This window comes from Colius striatus, chromosome 3 (genome assembly GCF_028858725.1).
Source record: "Colius striatus isolate bColStr4 chromosome 3, bColStr4.1.hap1, whole genome shotgun sequence".
Classification (NCBI taxonomy): domain Eukaryota; kingdom Metazoa; phylum Chordata; class Aves; order Coliiformes; family Coliidae; genus Colius; species Colius striatus.
In genome coordinates this window covers 52,331,952-52,354,998 of record NC_084761.1, presented here as the reverse complement: position 1 = coordinate 52,354,998, position 23,047 = coordinate 52,331,952, and the positions used below count along the sequence as shown (strand labels likewise).

Below are 23,047 nucleotides of genomic sequence, written 5' to 3'. Positions count from 1 at the left end.
AGCTTTGAGGTGGATTCACCTCCATCCTGGCCAGGCCAATCAGGTGCCTCTGCCATCATTATTTAAGAAACGAAATTTGCAGCAGCAGAGGAGGTGGAGGAAGATGAAGGCAACCACACGGACCCCAGAGTCAGAGAAAGAGGAAGGAAGGAGGAGCATCAGACCAGAGACCCCTCTGCAACCTGTAGTGAGAACACAGGCTGTACCCCTGCAACCCATGCAAGGCAATGACAGGACCGAGAGCCACCAGCAGCTCCAGGTGAGTGCGCCTGGATAGGCAAGAGACTGTATGAGGAGGTGGCCATGGCGCAAGTCATGCTGGAGAGCCTGCGGGCCGCAGAGCGGACCCACACAGGAGGTAGAGAAGAGCTGCAGCCCTGAGGATGAACTCATGTCAACTGGCATGTGAGGGATCCAGCAGTGGAGCAGGGAGGACTGCCAAGGAGTCTGCCTGCCCTGAGTTAAGGCAAGCAGCAGGAGCCATCAGGAATAGATTGACTGCAACCCCCATTCCCTGCCCCCCATACCGCTCAGGCATAGGCAGGAGGCGGAGATAAAGACACCAGGATCAGGGCTCTGAGCCCAGGAAGAGGAGAGGGGTGCGGAGAAGATGATCTTAAAAGGGCTAGTTGTGTTCCACATCATTATACCACTGCTGTTTTTTTGTTTGTTATAGTTTTGGTTTTTATACTTTCTGGTTGTTGGTGGATTAAATTAATTCATGTTTTCTTCCCCAAGTTGAATAGATCTGTCTGTCTTGCCTGGGACCATAAGTGGTAATTGAGCCCTCCCTGTTCTGAGAGAGTTCCAAAGGCCCTTGGTACTTACGGCTGATTATGGTCCTTTGTTCCTAGAAAGGCCTAAACCATGATAGGGGGATCTTCACACTTATAAATACCTAAAGGGTGAGTGTTAAGACAATGGGGTGAATCTTTTTTCTGCACTGTCTAGTGACAGGACAAAGGGTAACGGGCACAAGCTGGAACGCAGGGAGCTCCACTTGAACATGAAGAGAAACTTCTTTGCTGTGAGGGAGCCCTGGCACAGGCTGCCCAGGAAGGTTGTGGAGTCTCCTCTGGAGATTTTCAAAACCTGCCTGGACTCATTCCTGTGTGACCTGATCAAGGTGGACGTGCTTTAGCAGAGGGTTGGACTGGATGATCTCTAGAGGCCCCTTCCAAGCCTACCACACTGTGATTCAATGATCAGAGAAAATGAACAAGTTGCCACTAATGCACATCTCAGTGTGTACATTAACACTAAAATGTTAAAAGTAGCTACAGAACTTTGTATGCTTGACCATACAAAAATATGCCTAAAGATTTTAAATAGAAAAATGAGGACAAAAAAAGCAGTTGTCTTTACCAGGAAATGGTCCTGCCTCAATGACTCCCTCTTTGGTGCTGTCAAAGCCATGAGATGTTATTTTGGTTTCAGAAAGTCCAAGTCCAACTGGTAAGGAACGTTTCAAGTCCTTGGAAAAAAATTGAATAAAACCAGAAAGTTAACGTTAAAAAAAAAAGTGACTCAAAAGTATCATAACGCAATTTCAGCAGCTCTCAGGCAGATAATTCTGCCTTTAGCCTGGATCGCCTTCACTGGTGTCACAGCATTCTACTACAATGCACAAATAAAACATAAATGAATCAGAAACACTGTAAACACAGCCTGCTTATTTATTCTAGAATAGTTTTTTTATATTGATGAACAACTGGAATGTTATCTCTTTGAGTACCAGTTACCAAAAATGTGGCCTGCAATATCCTGTTATGTGAAGTTAATTCAAACAACAACATCAATTTAATAATGTTTCCAGTAAAAACACTCCATTGGAGTACAGAGCCATCTAAGAGAAAAAGCTGACAACATTTTACAGGCCAATGGAGAAGCAACTTTCATGTTAAAGATAAGCAAATATATTTCATTCTAAGGAAGAAATAGCTTTAAAATTCACAGCAACCTAAATTTCTACAAATCACACATGACATCTCTTTACTATTTGACACAGGAGAAACATCCAGAAAGGCACCACTTAAACATCTTCCTTCTGAGCACCTACTCTTCACCGCAAGTGCTCACAGCACAAAGTTACCATTTACTTACATTTGTTTTTGAAACGTATTCATTTAAAATTGCTGGAGATCACCTTGTTTGATCTTTGAGAGCTAGACTGTCTACTACAGTTAACTTTCAGGCAACTGAAGCATTCTCAAATTCTCAATGCAAGTCTATTACAGAAGAATGAATTCATACACTCTAATTCATATACTATTCTAATGCTCATTTTTGCTATCTTACCCACCTCTACAAATTGCTCCCAAAGTTTTCCTGGACTACATTTTCAGCCCTCTGATTGAAGTTTAAGCCTCTAGTGTTTTAGAATATATTTAGTGTTTTAAAAAATGTTCAGGTATTCAATGCAATTTAAAACTACTAATTCATAAAAGTAAAAAGTGAGTGAAAAGCTACTCTGGAAGTAGAAAAAAAGGTAAAATACACTTACAAAAACCTAAGCATCAAAAAATTAGAAAACAGTCAGTTTCTGGAGTCTGATACTGTCTTGCATCCCTTCTGCTTCCATACAGAGGCAAAAGAGATTAAGAAGTATTGAGTAGCAATAGTGAAATTTGAAGAGAAAAAACTATACGTAGCTTTAAGATGTCAGTGTCTGGACATGTGTAGTAACTATGATTTATGCAATGCTTCCAATTACAAAGAAAACACGACCTTTAAAATCCAGTCCCTGCAGACATACTACTGTAGTCACTCGATCAATAAACCAGAAGCAAGTTAGTGGGTAAGTGTCACTCCTGAAAGGAGGAAAATAGGAAGAGCCACAAACGTATGAATACCAGCAGAACAGAATTCTCATTGACATCAAAACCCAAGATGTTACCGCAATCAGAATAATCAATTACTGTAGCCATAATTTCACTCGCATTAACTGTCTCCTTAGTAACAGATTATACTACATTTGTGTATTTGTGTGTTTATGCAAAAGAAAGGAAGAATAAAGAGCATGAACAACAAATACTAGTCATGTGCAGAACCTGCTCTCACAAACTGAGCATATCACAACGTTGGATAAATACTGTTTTCAGTCTTCACAACAGTGGTGTTTCCTTTTAAGCACCCACAACTGGTGGTATGCTGGAAAATCTTTGCTTCAACTTAGTTCATGTAACAGATTCCATGTGACTCAAAAGACAGCAAGTCCCTAGGTGCTGAAAAGAGCAGATAGACTTCAAAAAGGATAATCAGATTGCAGAGAAGATGCACTGATTTAACAAAAAAGACATGACATCAATTTTTTTCCTGAAGGCATCTTGGAACATTCAGAAATATCTGAATCTATAGCCAAACAAATGTAGACAGCCAACCTGCTTAAGCACATTTGCAATAGGAAACTAAGCACTCATCTATATTTAAGGCTAAAATGCAGAACATCTGTTTTGTAAAGACAGAAGTTTGTATCTAAATTTAAGTGATTACAGTATTTCTGTACATCCAACTTAATTATAATTTGGTGCTAAACACAGGCTGAACAAACTACAGAGTTAAACAAATCAGAAGTAATCATCCTTTTCTTAAATAAAAACCTGGCATTTGTAACATGAAGATTACCAAAATCTACAATTGTGTATATATACATATCAGGTTTTTTTACATAAATATACACATATGTATACATACACAAACATATATTTGTTCAAAAATAGCTAAACTGTTTTCATTAGTAAAATGGCAAAGTTTAGTGTAAAGAACTGCACTCAAATCTGGTTTTAAACACCTGTATTAACTAGTTGAAATATACTGTTGAAAAAAATATATCTTTCCATATGAACTTCAAAGAAAAATATACCATTTGTTGATTTATATATGACCAGAATTGTTATTTTCAATTAAAAAATAAAAACAAAATCAGTGATCATCAGACTACTACCTTTTTATTGTTAGAAACAGGTAAGTTTCTGTTCAGCAGAGATTCACACTTCTGCATGTAAAGTTGAGGTTTTAACATGTCATTCTTGCAACTGATTGTGCTTGTCTTTTTTTTTTTTTTAACTAAAACATTGATAAAAAGTACATAAAAATCTGTGATCATTCCGACAAACCAATTTATCCCTTCAATAATTTAAAAAGTAGGGTAATTTAGCAACAGCCTTAGAGTAAGAAAAGACGAGCACAAAACTTCACATTTAATAGAATGTATGACAGCAACTTAGGCAACTTTAGAATGGCAAGAAGGCCCTACAACCCAGGAGATTCTCAAGAAGTCAAAGGGTTGGACAATCTATCCCATTCTCAGCCATTTAGCATGCTGAAGACTCAAAGCAGCAAAAGCATGAAATATAGATACATAACACAGCTGCGTAAGCCTAATTAGGTCTAATCAAGACAGTGCAAATCTATATTGTACACAGAATTTAAATAATTTTAAACCTTTGTTAAAATACTATTTTAATTAGTTCAAATCACCATATTAAACTAAACCTTTTAGCAAGGTTCATCTTATCTATGCAACTCTAACAGGGAACCATCCGTTTATTACAGAGATCATCTACATGATCTAGTACAAATTTTTGACATATCAAGCCTGTTGAGACAGTAGACACAGGAAAGAAGTCACTCAGAATACATGTTCATGAAGGAATGTTGGCTGAATTACAAGACTATTTTCAAAAAGATACTTCACATCCACACTATCCATAATTATCTAAAATGAAGAGAAGAAAGATACCAGAACTGTATTTTTTCTCCAAGAGATGAAACCAACCTAGGCAAAACTTAGAAACATACCCAGCCAACACTTAGTCAAAATGCACTGTTTCATTCATTGTATTTATTTCTTAGTTATGTCAATCCGTTACTTATGCATGATTAAACATCTTTCATGTACTACCAACTGGAAGTTTTACACATGTGGTTTTACCTCCTTTTACTACCTTGAATAAAGTTAGTTCAAGCAGTCCATTTCAAGCTGAGCAACGGAACCAGGAACAATCATACGCTTTTTTATTTTTTAACCATGGATGACATTTTAAACAACACTAGTTGAGTTACCTTTAGGAAAAAATTGCAACACATCTTACTGTAAAGTTGAGTTTAAATATTACATGTCCCACAAAAGAAAAGGTTACAGAGATAGATATAACATGAACTGTCTCTGACCTTTAACTTCTTACCCTAACTTGTACGCAAGTGGAGCTGCTTGTACATATTTCAGCCATTGCATCTTCTCTTTGCCCTGTAGTATCACTCAGCTCTCACCTTCTGTAAGTTAAGCCACTAGATCCTCACACGAATAAAAATTCAATCATAGAAGTAAATGGGAGGAGAGCCAAAAGCTTTAATCTGTGCTGAAGGGGCAAACAAAATGGACTGATACATCTCTTCTCCAACACATTGCTCATCACTCAGATAACCCTGTCTTCTACTACATCCCTCTGACTTAACAGCATACTACAACACAGATTTAAATTAGTTTCCCTTCTACTCTCATCATTAACGTTCATATTTTGTGTTTTCAAGACTGTACGAAGCAAACCACTCAGCAACAAAAAGATGACTGGTCTTTTATGTTTCATCTCCCAAAAACAGTTTTCTAGAATTGACACGTATTTTATATCAGTCTACATTAACTAAAACAAAGTCGCCCAAAGTAAAACATATTTATGCCAGTCAGTATAGGAAATTCTAAGAGAAACTCAGATATTTCAGGTAGCATGTGAATAACAAGGATGGCAATTTTGCCCAAAAGGTCAAAAGACAATCGGTGCAGTCTGGCAATGAAATTACAGAAGATACGGAATGCATGCACTTAGACTCAACAGATATCAGAGTTTGTTTCATAATTCTAATATGACAAATTGAAGACTCATAACAAAGTTAATTTCTCTCTTGCATCCTCAAGATTATTACTGATAAAATATACATGTTTAATAGCAATTTTTCGCCTGTAAGAGTATAAAAAGATCCAAGAGAAAAGAATGTATACTGAAAACAAAAGGAAACAATTGGAACAAAAATTTCAGACTCAGACTGATATGAACTTAACCAAGATTTTGGACAACAGTTAAATATAGCTTACAGCTGCCTGAATATCTTTTACCGGCAGACTACTTTATTGATTCATTTATTCCTATGCAACTTTCACACTATATGGTGTGTTATTAGATTACGAATAATATACTTCCTTGATCCTTCCCATTGTCCTCAGCTCCCGATCTCCTCAGTGACATTAAAACACCACTATTCAAATCACATAATTAAAATAGCATGGGAGGAAAACAGTTCTGAAAGTCAAAGATAAGTGAAATAAATTATCTTATACTATAAACCAGCAAGACATTTTTGTACATTGAGTTTCCTTGTATAAAGTGGCAAGAACAACATGTTTGATTAGGAAATACTGACATCCTCTCTTTAGACAGATCAACAAACATCCAACATTGGCAAATGATTCTATGCACAGAACTTTTAAAGATTAAGGGAGTTCCAGAGCTTGGAGAGTTGAAAAACACTGGATCAAGTTTTTTTGTAATGAAAGGACGTGAGATATTTCATCCAATGATGACTGAAGCTACAGTCTTTCTTAGTTTAAAAAAAAGCTTCCATCCATCATACAGGCAGGACAAAACTTGTCAGAATTCCACAGGCATCTCTTATTATTACAAACAAGATAGAATTAGAATGTAGCAGCGTATTTCTGAAGGAGACTTTACAGTTTGGCAAACATTTAAGTTACTTTATAAATATTCTTTTGATTCTTTTTCTTAAACATAACAAACCAGGAAGATCAAGTAGTCCTGTATCACACTCTAACAAGGCTGGAACCAATATATCTCCTCCTGAAATGACATTATGTCAATCTATGCTGTCTGGTATTCTGCAAAACTAACGACATTCTTCAAAGAAGCAGCAACTCTACTTCTCATTTTCAGTTAAATACATTTGCGCTGCAGTGCCTTGCAAAATTAAATACTTTGCATGCTTGAATATATACAAATAATACACGTGCATTTTCATGCCTGAACAGCTTATGGATGAGGTCTGTCAGGAGCATGAAATAGAATGCAAGTTCAGAGGAAAACTTAGTTTTGTAATTGAAGAACCCTGAAGAAAATGTTGTACAACTACCTCTTCACTCAAGTCTATAAAAAATGTACAATCAAAGCTGCTCAAGCATTTGTCACAAAACAGCTGAAGAAGACTAAATATAAAATACAGGATAAATGATGTTTTATTCTTTACATCTGAATCGTACAACATCTAAATGAACAGTTCCTTTCATAATAACAGTTAGAAAACAAGAAAGTAAAATAACATTGCTCTAAATTCTAATGCCATCACGTATTCTTACTGAGTACAGTGGCATCAACACAGATTAAAAAGTGGTAATGGTTTCTTTCTCTTTCTTAAGCGATGTCCTCAAAACCAAAAAAAAAAAAATCAGTACTTGGCTTGCCATTTCCATAAGTTGATAAGAAAAAACAACCCCTGAAAACTTGGCACAGAAATTTTGTGGACTATGCATACTGCTTTAGGTTAAAACAAAAAATAACCTGGCAAGAAAAAAAAGAGAATGTAGCATTAAACAGAAATAACAAACAAAACAAGATGAATAGAAGTTAAATATTAGAATTTGAGAGTAACAGATTAGTAAACAGACCTACATGTTAATTCCAAGAAGTTTGTTTTCTTTGTTTTGTTTATAAGAAGCCCTGACTATCACATATTCAGAGTTTAGGTCACACATGCAGGTGTTAACTTGTACAAGACAGTTCAAAAAAATATCTGAAGTGCACTTCATCCTCATTGATCTCAGAATAAGTATTGTGAAAATAATTAGAGCAGTAAACTCAACTATGCTTGCATAATATAAATTTTCTAAACTTGACCAAATATTTGACCCATTTTTGTGGAATTTGTGAAATATAGTTGACTTCTAGCCAGCAAAATAATTTGCATGCTGGCAAAAAAATTGCTTCAACTTTTCTATGTGCTTCTAGACAAAAACTACCTTAATATTTCCACTTTCCATTGGAAAAGGTGATAATATTTTGACTGAACAAGGGCTTTGACCCAGTTAAGAGTGCAAGTTCCATTTGCCGGAATAAGTATTGCATGAACTCCACTGAAGGAGCAATAATTGCACAAAGAAAAGATAACTTAGCAGCCAAGTCATAGCAGCATCAAGGTCATCATGCTTAAAAAATAGTAGAACCGTCTCTCTACTTCCAGGTGAAATTCCTTACCACTTCAAGATGTATTTTCATCAACCGCCTGAACATCTTCACATAAATTTAGTATTTATTTCACTAAACATCATCCTAATTTTTACATTACATTATTAGTATATTTAGCTGAATGACAAATCTTAAGAAACATAACCCTTCTCTCATTGCAGTGCTATTCATAAAAACACCACAGCCCATTAAGAAGTAGGAAAAAACCCACCAGTAGTAAGTGCAGTGTTTTTTAATAAGAACTTTAAGAAGGATACATTCCATCTCACAAAGTTTTATACTTTTTTTACAGTCATGTTCACTACATAGCTAGCTAACTTGTAATCATAGCCAAATGGTCTCTGATGTTGTTTTCAGGATTTTTTCTTATTTTTAAGCAACATTTATAATAATACAATAAATTTGTATTTAAAAGTATACTTTTCATACATACATTTACATGTTTTACTTGTTTTGGAATAAAATTGCTAAATTAAAAATCAGTATTCTTAAGGCTTAGAATCCTTAATTAGATGTGTATACACTTAAATTGTGCATTACAAAGCATCCAATGCTCATTTAATATATTTAATGTTTTATATGCACCCAATGCACTACTTAATAGTCAGAAAAAATTTGCTACTATTAATGTATTTTTCATAAAAAAACGTTATTGCAATGTGCAGTATCTATTTTGGGTTTTTTTAGTTGAAGCTCACAGTAATTTATCACCTTTAAAGGCGTTTTTCCATTAAAACTAAAACCAGAAGATAAAATTAGGCAGATGCTTATTTTACCAATACTCAGGACGTATATGTAATGTGGTTTAAACCTATGAAGGTTCCCTTTTCTAGTCAGCATTTTAGTAGGACAGAATACAACGCTGAAGCTCTGCTCAGTAGTTGTTTTAGAAACACTCCTGCACCTCAAGGTCACATGAGACTTAGACATCTCCTTAAGATTCAAGTCTCAACAGATATCAAATAAATGTAAAGAATTCACTAGTCTTCATATTTGCAACTGAAAAGCAAAACAGAAAGAAAAAGGACCCCAAATTCCATAAACTGTACTATAGCACCCTCTCCTGGGCACAAGAAGAACTGATAGTCAAATACCTCGAGGTTAAGGGAAAGAACTCAAAACTGCATCCAGATGATTATGGAAGCATAACATTTTTCAACATATATCAGAATCCATCTTATTTGTTCCGTCTCATTTATATAGCACACAGCAATACAGTAGGATTTTTTCACAGCATCAACATAAGAAAAGTTATTTCTCCTGTTTACGATTTCAAATCAGAAAGTGACTTTCTAAAAAGGCATGTTGTCTCGCAACTTCGTATCCCTTAGAATTAGCTTGCCTCAAACAATGTTATTTCTTCACAAAATATTTAGTATTTGGTAGCCTGAATTCACAAGATGCATTGAGTTTCACGATTTAAAAATGTTTGCTGTCCTGCTTCATGAATAAATTTATTGGATTTAAAAATCAGTATCCTCAAGGATCAGAGACAAGAATGTAGAAGCACATACACTTGGATGATGCATTAAAGAGCACCCAATCCTTTACACTATTTCATGATATGCTTGTCACTACTAACATGACTTTTGTACAGAAAAAAGGTTATTGCAATCACATTAGCTTTAATAATAATCTTTGAGCTTCAAAGGAGGTTTTCCATTAAAGCCCTAGAAAACTATGTCAAATGAAGTCTGCTGTGCACATTGTAACTTTAGCACTTCTGACAAGGGTACCTTTTTAGACAGCAAAGAAAATTCTTACTCTGTTAAAGCTGTGCTCCTGAGAGTCTTCCAGCTGTCCATTGCTAGTCACAGGAATTTCTGCTGCTGAATTTTTGGGAGACTCTTGAGCCATTGCACCTTCCTATAATACACAAAGAAATAGGTAAGCATTTGTTTTAAATCTCCAATTAGTGAACTATACTAAAATGTTTAATGCATAAATAGGTTTCATTACAGTTAATTTTATTTCCAGCTCCTATTGGTAAATATTCTGATGAACTAGGTCTGTACACATTCATTTAATCACATACTCAAATCATATTAATCTGCTAGCACAGCTCAGACAGGACTAATTTAAAGCTTGAATATCTAAGAGAAAATAAACACTAAAATTTAACCCACTGATATGAAGAGTAGGGTGGTACCAAACACAAATAAAGCATGTGGGGACAAATATTTCCTGAGTGCACTTGATCCTTAGTATAGTTTACATTATCTCAAACTGTTAAAAACAGGTGAGCTGGGCTGAAAAAAAAAATGTACTTAGATAATAAGTAAGAAATATTTGAGAAGGGTAATGACTTTAAGCCTGTGTTACAAAAAGAAAAGTAATTATTCCAAACTAAAGCAGTTTAACTTGCTTATTATTTTATCATAATATAGTGCCACCTTCTGACTAAGGTGCTGGTATGCATCTTTCAGTCAACAGCAGTAAATCTAAAGTGAAAAGCAAAAACAACAACTTAAAAGCACAAATGCAACTCAAGAACCAAAGTTGGTTTCAAAACACATCTGTGTTATGAACTGTAGCAGCAGCTGTGAAACCACTGCTTTCAAGAATAACTTAAGGTTAAATCTAGATGAGACATTTCCACAAGAAATGCATGTGGTTTGCAAGCACCTGAAGAGGGAATGACATCCTAATGCTCGCCAAAACTAAGAGAAATTAACAATTTGGACCCTCTCAAAAAGCTACTCCTAACTCTGCAAGACAGCTTCATTAGTCAGCTAAAGTGTAAACAGTAAGAAAAGAAAAAACAAAACAGAAAAACACAACCAAAGCAGTGTTTAACTGCTTACATAAAAATTGTCTTCAAACCAGCCTGTGATCCTCTGCAAGGCTGGCAAGACATGGTAAATCATCAATGGGTACTTGAGAAAAAGTGCTTCTTTCCCTTAAAGCTCCTAAACAAAACTGAACTAGCTCTTTTCAGTCAAAGGGTCAGAATGATGCCCAAATCGAGATCAGGCTGAAGCACGGGCAGGTTCTCCAACCACATGTGAAGCTTTTACAGGTTATCCATATAATACAAATACTTTACTAGTACTTACTCAGGATCACCTGCATCATTCTGAATAGGTTCTGTGTCATACCCTATTGCTAAGATTTCCCCCTTAGTAAGCTTTGAAACCTCTCAAGCTTTTTTCCTAACTAGTCACTGTCTGTGGGCTCCAATAAACATGACCCTCTGGTAAAACCTCCAGATTGCTTTCAAAGACAAGTACCACAACTACTTCCAAAAACTGAAAATTGCTGCAACTTCACCTCTGTTGGTCTTTTGAATCAAATGTCATTAATTTTATTTGGTACAAGTCCATTGAGTTCTGAGTAAATGCTGTCTTTTATCCATAGAGACAAGAGGAAGAAAAAGGCCAAGGACAATCCACTCTGAAAAACCATATTTGTGAACCACAGTCCATGAATGCATACCTATAAAATACCATCTGAGGTGATACATTTGACCCTTTTGAGGGCCAAAAGCTTCTCTACAACTAACTTTAAAAGATGTGGAAAAAAATACTTTCAAAACCAGTACTTCATAAAACACTTCCCTTAGTCATTTAGGCACAGCTTTAAAAAAATTTCAACATGCAGAGAACAGATTTCAAATCATTTAAGAAAAAGTTACTATTACGTAAATTCAAAAAAAGAGACTCTATCATACACCAACTTACAGATTCTAAATGAGAGGGACTGATGAGGTGCTGTTTTTCAGCACTGGGAAGGAATAGCTCACATACCTGGAGCAGTTTTGCCTAGGCCAGGTTTTTTGATAGCAGGGGGGCTACAGGGATGGCTTCTTTAAACAAAGATCTGCCAGAAGCTTTCCCTGTAGCTGACAGGGTTGGGGCCAGTAAATTCTAAGCTGGACCCCACACCCAACCCAGGCCTGGCCAATTAGTGATGGAGGTAACACCTCTGTGAATAACGGATTTTAGAAGGGGAAAGAGTTGCTGAGCAGTGGCTGAACTGCAGCAGCAACAGGAAGTGAGAATGTGAGAACATCTCTGCAGACACCAAAGACAGTGGAGAAGGAGGGGGAGGAGGGTGCTTAGGCCCTGAAAGAAAGACTCCCCTGTGACACATGGCGAGGACCATGGTGAGGCAGCTGTCCCCCTGCAGTCCATGGAGGCCACTGGGGAGAAGAGATCCACTTACAGCCCGTGGAGGACCCCATGCTGGTGGGTGGATGCCTGAAGGAGGCTGTGACTCCATGGAAAGCTCACCCTGGAGCAAGTTCCTGGCAGAACCTGGGAATCCATTGGGAGAGAGAAGTCCACGCCAGTGCAGGTTTGCTGTCAGGACTTGTGATCCTATGAAAGGCTGGAGCAGTCAGTACCTGAAGGACTGTTCTCCCAGTGGGTGACCCACGTTGGGGCAGGATGTGAGGAGCTGCCCCTGTGGGAGGCCCCATACTTCTTGAGGAACCGTAGCCCATAGGAAGGACCCTCTCTGGAGACGTTCGTGAAGGACTGTCTCCCATGGAAGAAACCCCACAGTGTAGCAGTGGGAAGTGTGATGAGGCCTCCCCCTGAGCAGAACCAGCAGCAAAGTCCATCTGTTATGAACTGACCACAACCTCCATTCCCCGTACCCTGTGCCACTGTAGGGGAAGGAAGGAAGGTCCCAGGAAGAGGGAGGGGTGGGGGGAGGTGTTTTTAAGATTGTTTTATTTCTCATCTCCCTGCTCTTATTGTTCCTTTAATAAATCAAACCTTTTTCTCCCTGAGTCTGTTTTGCCCGTGACGCTAATTGCTGAGTGATCGCTCCGTCCTTATCTCAACTCACAAGCTGTTTGTTCTCTCTCTCCTGTCCAGTTTAGGAGGGGGAGTGATATTATGACTTGGTGGATACTTGGCTAAAGCACCACAAGTAGCAATTTGGTTCATTTTATAGAACACACAAGATCTCAAGTTTGAGGAGACTCAAGGATCATCGAGTTTGACTTCCCGCTTCTCACATATATACAACATTATTAAATCAAACTTTCTAGTTACCTGCCATATTAGTCAACTATATCTGTCCAAGAGCTTAAGCTTCTTCAATCTCACATCTGTTTAAATCCCAAGACTGCTAAGAACTATACTTATAGTTGATACAGTGAAGTATTTTTCCAAATGCTTGATCTGTCACAGCTACCTGCACAGTTCTGAAATATAATCATAGGCTAACATAGCTATTTTTGCTCTTCTTTTTGCAAATTAAGAGAAAACACAATGTCAAGAAGTTTTGTACCATCAGGGGATACACATCATTTGATAGGAATAGCAAAAAAATCAGCATACACAAATTTAGTTAAAGGCAAAATAAATACTTAGCTTGGGTGCTTTTCATCATGAATCTCAAAACATTTGGCTAATGTTGTGCATTGATTTATGTTTATGCATTTGTTCAGAGATGTACATGCTCATGCATATGCACACATGTCTCTAGTAAATATGCATATGGAAAAACAAAAAAACCTCATCAGCCTATCTGGACTTTTGCCATCTAAGATAACCTGGAAACAATTCACATATTTTTTAGGCATTCCAACTTGACTCAGGCCTATGTATCAAGTTCAGAGAAAGCAAAAACTAACTTACTAACTTTGGTTTCATGCTACATCTTAAGTAAAACACTCTTTTCCATTGCTGAAGGGAGGCCACTCTGCTTTCCCAGTCTCTACTATGAGCTATAGTGCCCCATTTCCCAGACACTCACCTGACTGCACAATAAACTCACTAGCCTGGCAACAGACCTTTTCCACAGTTTAGGTGAGCTGAATCAGTTTGCAATGAGGGCAGACAAGCACCAAAGACATGAAATAAGCAGCTGAAAAAGGGAAGTGGGATAAACTAATAATTTGGCTCAGACATGAGAAATCATCACCTCTATTTTAGTCAACAGTCTAAGCTAGCACTGCTGGCAAGAACAAATCTCTGTCCTTTTTTTCTGCTCTTTATCCATACCTCTTCCTCCCATCAGTTTTCCTCACTCCCCCACCTCTTCCCTAGGCCAGAACAATATATTTGCACAGCAAACAAGATTGCGGAAACACTGCAGGTTAAAAGAAGGTGACCTATTCCCAAAAAGGAGATGGGCAATTTTCCCCCTCAAAACATTGCTCAAAAATGGTTTATCACCCAGCTCCAATGCTGGCACTTACAAAACAAAGAAAGTAATAATGCAGTAAGAAACTACTGAGAAAGAAAGACTGCTCTCAGCTGCAGCATCAGCTTATTTCAGCAGCACAGCATCTCAGAATACTTCAACTGCAGGCTCCTGCTGGAGCACATCAAAAGACTACTGGTTCAAGTAATCCTTTCTTATGAACTAATTGGATTATTCTAAGCAGCATCTAAAAACCAATCCCACACATTCAAGATAATGTGCATCAACTCCTATCACCATACTACGTTCAATGTGCTATTTATATGCAAATTTTTGGCAGTCTGAAACTGTTGCTGGGATTGGTTGATTTTACAGTATTATAACTACCACCCAATCACCTCAGAGTCAGACTGGACTTCTTCTGCAGCTGGATGAGATTCATCAAGTGTTGTGGATTCACTGCTGTGTTCTGACATATCTGAAAATAAAATAGGTTTGGCATGCATTAATTAACGTGAAAGGAGCTGGATGTTGCACCTTAGCAACCCAAGTAAGCTTTCAGAAAATGTTTCTTCCACAAGTTCTGCTAAAGTGAAGAAAAACATCCCTCTTTTGAGGCTGACCATATCTTTAGCTCTCAAAAATCTATCAAAAATCTAACCAAGACTAGGAATACGGTCTAAAATAAACTTCCATTGCTAAAGCAATGTTCCCTGTACAGATAGGTAAGCTTGCAACATAAAACCCAGGAGGTCAAACAAGGCTCTTCAGATGATAAAGTCACGTGCAATAATACACTAACTGTATCCTACCATTGCAAAGACCACAGTTTTGTTAAGACACGACAGTTATCCAAAACATTGCAAGATTATATTGATGCTAAGCCACTGGAACCTGTAAGCTCTTTAGTCTGTTACACCTAACAAGAAACAGAATCCCTTTAATTACATTCTCAAGAAAAAAAAAAAATAACTTACACAGCCAAAGCCAGTCAATAACACTGAGCACATATACAAGAAATAAACAACTACAGCAAGCACAAAAAAATAGAATTACATACCAAATATAGCTTTTAAAAGTGTCTAAATTTGATTTTAAACAGTTGGCAACTACAAGTGACACTGCAACTCAGTCAGTCGTTTGAGAGGATGGGACAATCAGTCATTAACAAACAAATAGTATGTCAATAGTGAGTAAAATCACACATAACTTCATTAAGTCTTGCACCATCTTACACATGTTCAGCCACATATCAGATTAAGAAAAATAAGAACCCAAGGAAATGGGTTCAAGTTCCACCAGAGGAGGTTTAGATTGGACATTAGGAAGAACTTTTTCACTAAGAGGATTATTATGCATTGGAATGGGCTGCCCAGGGAGGTGGTGGAGTCACCATCCCTAGAGATACTGAAAGGACATGTAGATGAGGTGCTGAGGGAACAGGATTTAGTTTAGTGATGCACTTGGCTGTATGAGGTTAGTGGCTGGACTCAATGTTAAAGCTCTCTTCCAACCATAACAATTCTATGATTCTATAGAGAGATCACTATTTAGATTTATAAAATATTTATATTTCCTAAGCCATAAAACACTTCAATTAAAGAAAAAAACCCACCCTAATAAGATAAGCAGCTCGCATGTCAAAGGAATTAAAATAAGGACACAAAGGCCTGAGAAACAGAACAATCTACATCATATTACATTTGATAACCTACTACTTCACTTTGGAAAACCAATCACATATTTTCTCCGGAAAAGTAATTAATTCAGGGCCACCACTGAATGAAGCTATATTTTTCTCCAACCAACATAAGAATCTTTTTGAAGTAATTAAGAAAAAAAGTATAACTTCTTTATATATCCTTCTTAATTTTCTGTAACTCTTTTGAATATGAAAGTCCAGAGAGCAGAGGTGCTGTTGTCCCACAGTCCTGTCCAAACTTTGCTTGTTGTTGAAAACAACCTCTCTGCTTAACAACTTGTTTCTGAGTAGATAAAAAGCTTCCATTATGAACTAGAAGAATAAGTGGTTTCTTTGCTCTGTTGCTTGAACAAGAAGATAAATTTATCATCTTGTAATGCAGTCTTGGTTTAGACCATTTGTACCTCAGTTTTATCACATTAGTGATCCTGGAATTAATGTTTGTACCACACACGCAAACTTACAAACCATAGTAATGCTGTTTAAAACTATCAAATGCTATAAGCAGCAAAAATATTTTATTGATAGCCTTAGGAACTCTTAATAATCTACTCTAGAGGCAAGAATCATCTCACAAACTCATGCAAACTTACCGCATAATTAATTACTTAATATAAAAATTAATTCACCATTGTGTTACAACTTCCTTCCCTCCATTTTTTTGGCATAGTATTACTTTCCTGTAAGCAGTATCATCATAGCTCTGGAGGACCACACTTTAAAGTGTAAGGAGAAAATCGTAGATTGAAAGGTAGCTTTTGTAAAAAGCTTAACTGCACATTCTAGTTTAACTACAGGATTCCTGATGACTGCTTCTATTGCAAACATTAAATGCTAGATATAAGGACAAAAATTTTCAACATATTTACAAAGATTCAGAAGTTAAGACATTCATGTGAAATTATGGCAAACATAGCTTCTACATAGATATATTACTTCTATTTAAGATTGCATATAGACTTGTCTGTCTCAGTAGCTCCTGATTTTTTCTTGCAGGTGTCTGAGAAAAGGGCCCTTCTTTCTAGGAATTTGCTAGTCTTCAGAATGCTGTGGATTCTGCACTATTTATTGTTTTTTCACTGAAGTAGCTACAACTTTAGAACATGACAGGTTCAGTGTACCAGGATATTTGTTACCATCAGCTGCAATTACAACAGCTCAGAGTTTTTCTGCTTGGAAAAAACACACTTGATGCATATTCTGACAAGAATCTGAACCTGAAACCTTGCCCTCATCACTCCTGTCTCTCCGGATTTCCTTTTTTACCCACTAGTCCAATTCTACAAATCCACACAAGGAGTGCACTAGAGTAGAACAGAGACAAAACAGAATCCTCCCCCCATGGCAAAGCAACCTTAAACGCATATCAGATTACAACCCCAGTCATTTGAAGTTCTGCTCACCATCAATTAAAACGTACAGTTTCTAAGCCCTGGGGACATACATATCACTTTTTCAACTGGCAAAGTAAAAAGCAAAGCAAAGCAAAAATGTTTAAACAGAATATTAAGCTTCCTCTTAGGATGAGGACTTCAGAAACATTGAGCCAATTATAATGAGTAATCATAAAAGCACACTTATGGACTTTTCATAAAAAAGGCAAATTAATATTTGCTCATTCAAAGAAGTATTAATTAAATATCATCAACAACAAATTAATTTTGAATAAGAGGTTTAGTCTTAATATAGTTAGACTCCTTGAGCAAATAACTTCTGGTCTCAGAAACAAGAACCATAGGATTCTCAACCATTACAGCTATTTTTCTAAGCAGAATGCACCAGCTCCTTCACTGAAACGCATTACCAATAGGGTAAAAGCAAGATATTTTCTGTCCAAATAACAACAAAAGCATGTAGTAAACCCCATCTTATTAATTCACTGAAGAAAGAAGCAAGAAGTTTTTGCAATGCCATAAAAAATTAAAATGCCAGAGGAAAATAATCATTTAACATTTATTTTCTTGATTTCTATTTTTAACTAAGAACACTATGGCCAATTCCAGTTCAATAGTCAAGATTATTTTTTAAAAATAAGAACTATATCATAAATACTTTCTGTTGTAATCACACCATAGTTTCATTTTTATGCTCTTAAAATTCCCTGGCTGCCCAACTTGCAAAATCTAAGTAAGTTCAAAGTTCCAAGGCACGATGCAAGTAAGGACTGAAGAACTGGGCTGCCGCTAACCTCCACATGCCTTCAATGCTTTGCTCATCCCCAGAACAGTTAAAGCATGGGCTCTCATTATAGTTTCAACTTCTACTAACACAGAAGGAAGCGACTGATCAAGATGTTGCCTCAGCTTCTAGTTCTTCCAGTTTAGTGTTCCTCTCTATTACTTACGCCTTACAGTTTAACTGTACATGTATATACATTAATACATAGCATACATATGCTTTAGGCAGTTGATTAGTTTTGGAATTGTGCTAATCAAATGACATCTTTCTCCAGCCCTACAAAATAACCCTTCTGTTATCTTTTCTAGAAAATCACCACTTGGTAACAACGTTGCTGACTCCAAGTACTGACTCCTTGTTACCAGTTCCACCAAGCATAAAGAGCACACATTAGACACTGAAACTACATCCAGTTCAGGGGATGCATGAGGAAAGGCCGTGAGGGGGTTTCTGTTAAATGATAGACTGGACATGTACTATAAGCAACACTGGATTAATTGCTTCTAGTTTGGAAATAACACCGGATGCAACACCTGCTAGTCACACACCACCACAGTGTTCTCATTTTATAAGAACAGTAATCCAACTGCAAAAGACAAATTGGTACACTTAAAACAGTAATTGTCAGGGCGGGGAATAAGTCCCAGGGGCATGAAATTTTAGAGTTTTCTTCCTCTGCCAACAGGTTTCCTTTCTCTCTCATGATACCTACCTCTACCAAGCTCAGGCTCTGCCTGCTTTTTCTGGGTGCACACCACTACCCGGACCAGAAATCCCGCCGTAAACCCAGAGGCGAGGAAATAGGCAGGCCCCAACCCGCACCGCACTCCCCTGACGGCACCTCGGGCGGCGGGCAGGATGGAGCTGGAAGGGGGAGCACCGAGGTGGGCCCCGCTAAGGACTGCGGCCTCGCCCCACGCCGCTGCCAAGGCCACGCAGGGCTGCCGGGGAAACAGCGGAGACCGCTGCCGTAGCGTGACACGTAGGATGGGACGAAATGGGAGGCGAAGTGAGGTAAAGCGCGGCCTTCTCCACCCCTCTGCTGCCCGACTCGAACCCCGGGCCCAACGGCCTGCCCCTGCCTCGGCCCCGGTCCGCCTCTCACCTGCCGGCGGCGCTGCTGCGGCTTTGGGGGGCGTCGTGCTGAGAAGGGAAGGCGGCGGGGAGGGGAGGGGGGGAAAGGAACCAGCCGAAACAAACGGGTGCACCCCCTCTCTGACTTTATTTTCTTCCTCTCCGGTAGCAGCAGGAGCCGGAAGTGCCTGGCCGGAAAGGCGACGTCGGCGGCCTCGCCGGGAAGGCGCGACGGGCAGGGGCCTCTCTAGGCTGCGGCGCGCATCTCTATGGTCTCTGCCCGCCGGGGCGTAGGCGTAGCAACCAGGGCCGCGGCCGCCCCCCCGGCCCTGCCCGGCTCGGCTCGGCCCTGTGCGCGTCTCCTGCCGGCGCTTGTGTTTTCATACCGCTCGGCGGCGGCCGCTGGATGCGGGTCTCGGCGGGCCACGGGGATGCCGAGAGCCGGGGAGGGCGGCGCCGGGGCCCTTCTCGCTGCCTCCGCCGGCGGTGCGGGATGAGGCGGCGGCTCCAGTGAGGGCAGGCTGCGGGGCGCGGGTGCGGGGCGTACACTGGTCGCTGTTACGGTGGCGGCCGTTTCTAGCCCTCAGCCTAGAAGGCGGGCGGGTTCTCTCAGGCCTGAGGTTCGTTTCTAGCCCCTCTGCTCAGCGCCGGCCAAAGGGTGCGCGGAATGCAGCTTTGCTGTGCGTGTGTCAGCTGCGGCTGCCTCTGCCAAGTGCCGTGCCCGTGAGATCAGAGTGCAGTCTTGAAAACCAGGCTTCTGGAAAGCGCTCACAGCCGAAAGAGGCAGACCCGAGTGTGGGTGTGAGCGCCCGGAAGACTCCACTCGAAATCATGGCAGAGGCTTCAGGGAGTCCTCCGACCGAACCTGTTGTGAGGAAGAAAAAAAGCATTTCTATTGAAGAGAAAATTGATATCATAAGTGCTGTGGAGAGCGGCAAGAAGAAAGCAGATATTGCAGCTAAATATGGCATAAAGAAGAACTCTTTGTCTTCAATTATGAAGAATAAAGAAAAAGTTTTGGAAGCCTTTGAATCTTTACGGTTTGATCCTAAAAGAAAAAGACTAAGGACTGCTTTTTATACCGACCTGGAGGAGGCACTGATGAAGTGGTACAGAATTGCGCAGTGCTTGAATGTGCCGGTGAACGGCCCTATGTTGCGCCTCAAGGCTAATGATTTTGCCCAGAAGCTTGGACATAGTGATTTTAAATGCAGTAATGGCTGGCTCGATCGTTTCAAGTCAAGGTACGGTTTAGTTTTCAGAGCTCAGCCTGTAGAAGCACCTGCCACTTCTACAGTGGATGCTGCAACTCTTCAGTACCAAAATGGTCTTCATTATTTTTTCAATGATTATCAGCCAAAAAATGTGTTTTATTTACAAGGGACTGGATTGTTGTATCAGATGTTACCACACAACACGTTTGCATTCAAAGGGGAAACTTGTTCTGTAGGTAAACTAAGCAAAGAGAGAATAACCATAGTGCTGGGTACAAATATGGATGGCTCAGAGAAACTTCCTTTGCTTGTTATAGGAAAAAACAAAAGTCCCCACTTTTTCAAAGATGTGAAGTCACTGCCTGTGGATTATGAGGCGACTGAAATGGCGTGGATGACTTCAGAAGTGTTTGAACAGTGGATGCACAAACTAGATGACAGATTTCAAGCACAGCAGCGACAAGTGCTGATTATTGTTGACATTCTTCCAGCTCACACAGAAGTAAAGAACCTAAAGTCTGTCAAGTTAGTGTTCTGTCCTCCAGACTATTCTTCATGTATTGCCATGAAACAAGGACTTATCAGAAGTCTGAAAGTTAAATACAGGCACTGCCTTATCAAGAGATTTGTTGACTGCATAGAAGGTAATAAAGAGTTCACATTGTCTCTTCTTGATGCACTTGAGATGTTGTATCTGTGTTGGAGGGAAGTAACACCAGAGACTATTGTAAAAAGTTGTAATGAAGCAGGATTCAAATTGGAAACCAATGAAAATAGTAACGACCCAGAGGTGGAATGTGATTTTGATTTGATTGCACATGCAGAGGCAGCTGGAGTGGAGTTTCCAGAAGGTTTATCTTTGGAGGAATATGCAGCTCTAGATGATGGGTTGGTAACTCACGAAATGCCTGTAAATAATGAAAGGATGTGTACCAAAGAATGCACACCAGATAAAGCTGGGACATCTGTTGACAATGAAGATGAAGACAAAAGTGGTCGATTTCAGGGAGCTGAACAGCCTTTACCATCAAAAAATGAGGCTTTGAATGCTGTAGATACGCTTCGGAAGTTTCTCAGAAGTCAAGCCACAGATGATTCTCTTCATGATTCCCTAGCTGACCTGGAGAATTTTATTCAACATATAGCAAGTAAATAAATATTTTACCTAAATATGAAAGCATGCATCTGAAAAAAAAGGAGTTTTATAAGTAAAAAAAAAAAATCAGCAGTTTCATAACAAGTGTTGCTGCAGTACTCTCTAGGGTATCTTGCTCAAGTGCATAGAAGTACATAATAAAAGAAATTGGAAATTATCAAAAAGGGCTGTGAACTGAAATCTTCCACAAAATCAGCAGGAAAGAACACAAACTTTGGAGTGAATAGGACAAACCTTTAAAGTGGTAGTTGTAGTAAGTACTGGCAGGCAAAAGCAGTTCTTTAAGCTGTTCAGTGCACTCAGGAGAAACTGGTGCTCCCTTGGAATTCCTTCTTCAGGAAGAGATTAGCACTTGTTCATATCCATAATTTCACTGGTATCTTTGGTATAGTTGACAATGGAATAGTAGATATTTATCAGCTTGGTGCTTTTCATAATTAAATAAATAGTTGAATAACACAGAAAAGACATGCTTAAGTTCTGAGAACTAAAGAGTTTTTAAATGGTTTTTGTCCTCATTCAAGAATTCTGGCCATACTTTATTTTTACAACAAATGATTAAGTTAACAGCTTTGGATGTATTTTGATTTCTTAGAGCTCTTCATGTATGGGTACACACAAACAGCATAATCATTTATCCGAGATTCAAACAAACAAACCTTTACTTGATGTTTGAAGGGGTCACAAAGGAAGGTCATTCTCCCTTTCAGCCTTCCTGGGATTTGGATTTGATGTGAGTCATTCTGTGCACCTCTATGTATTTCTACAGTAAATACAGGAAAAAAAATCAGCTTTGCTGTAGGATTACATGAACCAATCTGGTTTATTACCATCAACAAGGGTGCTGTTTGCGTGAATGCAGTGTGAAGTTGAGTAAATCACAGTACATTTACGCATCCTCAAGTGTATGTTTCAAGCAATGTAATCATACCATAGCCAAAACCCTCACTTTACAAGGCATACTGCTTGTGTCTTTCTCCCAAACCTGTTTTAATAATTTTCCATATGAATTTTTATCTTTTTTCAAACGTTAAAGACATTTTTTTCTAATTTAGAGGAAGAGGAAAATACAGAAGCTCCTTAGGAAACTTGTGTAATAAGAATCTACATGGTGCCTGTATTTAAACCAATGTCTTGCTTATTTGAATCTTCAGTTTTCAATAAATAGTTTGGCTAAAGCTTTGTTTCCTATTCATTCTGGTGAAGGATAGTTTATCCATTTAGAAAACCATTTCAGAAAATGTATCACATTGTAAGACAGTGAAAATATTTGGGGGGAGGGAGGTGGAGAGAATGCCCATGGCTAAACTGTATGAATGTTTTACTAGAATCCCTACAAAAAAACCTTCACAAACATCTGGTTTCTTATGTTGAT

At 38.7% G+C, this 23,047-nt stretch overlaps 2 protein-coding genes across 7 annotated transcripts in view; one reads left to right on the top strand and one right to left on the bottom strand.

Annotated features, from left to right (window-relative positions):
* ARFIP1 (ADP ribosylation factor interacting protein 1) overlaps window positions 1–20,017 on the bottom strand; it is a 44,723-nt gene extending 24,706 nt beyond the window's left edge. For 3 of the 6 annotated variants that reach the window (XM_061993303.1, XM_061993304.1, XM_061993307.1), the window contains exons 1-3: window positions 14,747–14,854; window positions 10,014–10,115; window positions 1,366–1,474 (exon numbers count right to left, since the gene is read on the bottom strand). In XM_061993303.1, coding sequence (XP_061849287.1) covers window positions 1,366–1,474; window positions 10,014–10,115; window positions 14,747–14,854 — 319 coding nt within the window. Of the gene's footprint in view, window positions 1–1,365; window positions 1,475–10,013; window positions 10,116–14,746; window positions 14,855–18,940; window positions 18,960–19,333 lie in introns of those variants that run through there. The other 3 variants (XM_061993305.1, XM_061993306.1, XM_061993308.1) reach the window with 3 other exon arrangements.
* TIGD4 (tigger transposable element derived 4) lies at window positions 19,136–22,698 on the top strand. Its single transcript, XM_061993302.1, has 2 exons — window positions 19,136–19,242; window positions 19,472–22,698. The coding sequence occupies exon 2, from the start codon at window positions 20,134–20,136 to the stop codon at window positions 21,670–21,672; it is 1,539 nt and encodes a 512-aa protein (XP_061849286.1). The 5' UTR covers window positions 19,136–19,242; window positions 19,472–20,133; the 3' UTR covers window positions 21,673–22,698.
* The last annotated feature ends 349 nt before the right edge of the window (window positions 22,699–23,047 follow it).

Bases quoted from the DNA above. Each gene is read 5' to 3' on its own strand.
- TIGD4 (XM_061993302.1), top strand. From the start codon at position 20,134: ATGGCAGAGGCTTCAGGGAGTCCTCCGACCGAACCTGTTGTGAGGAAG.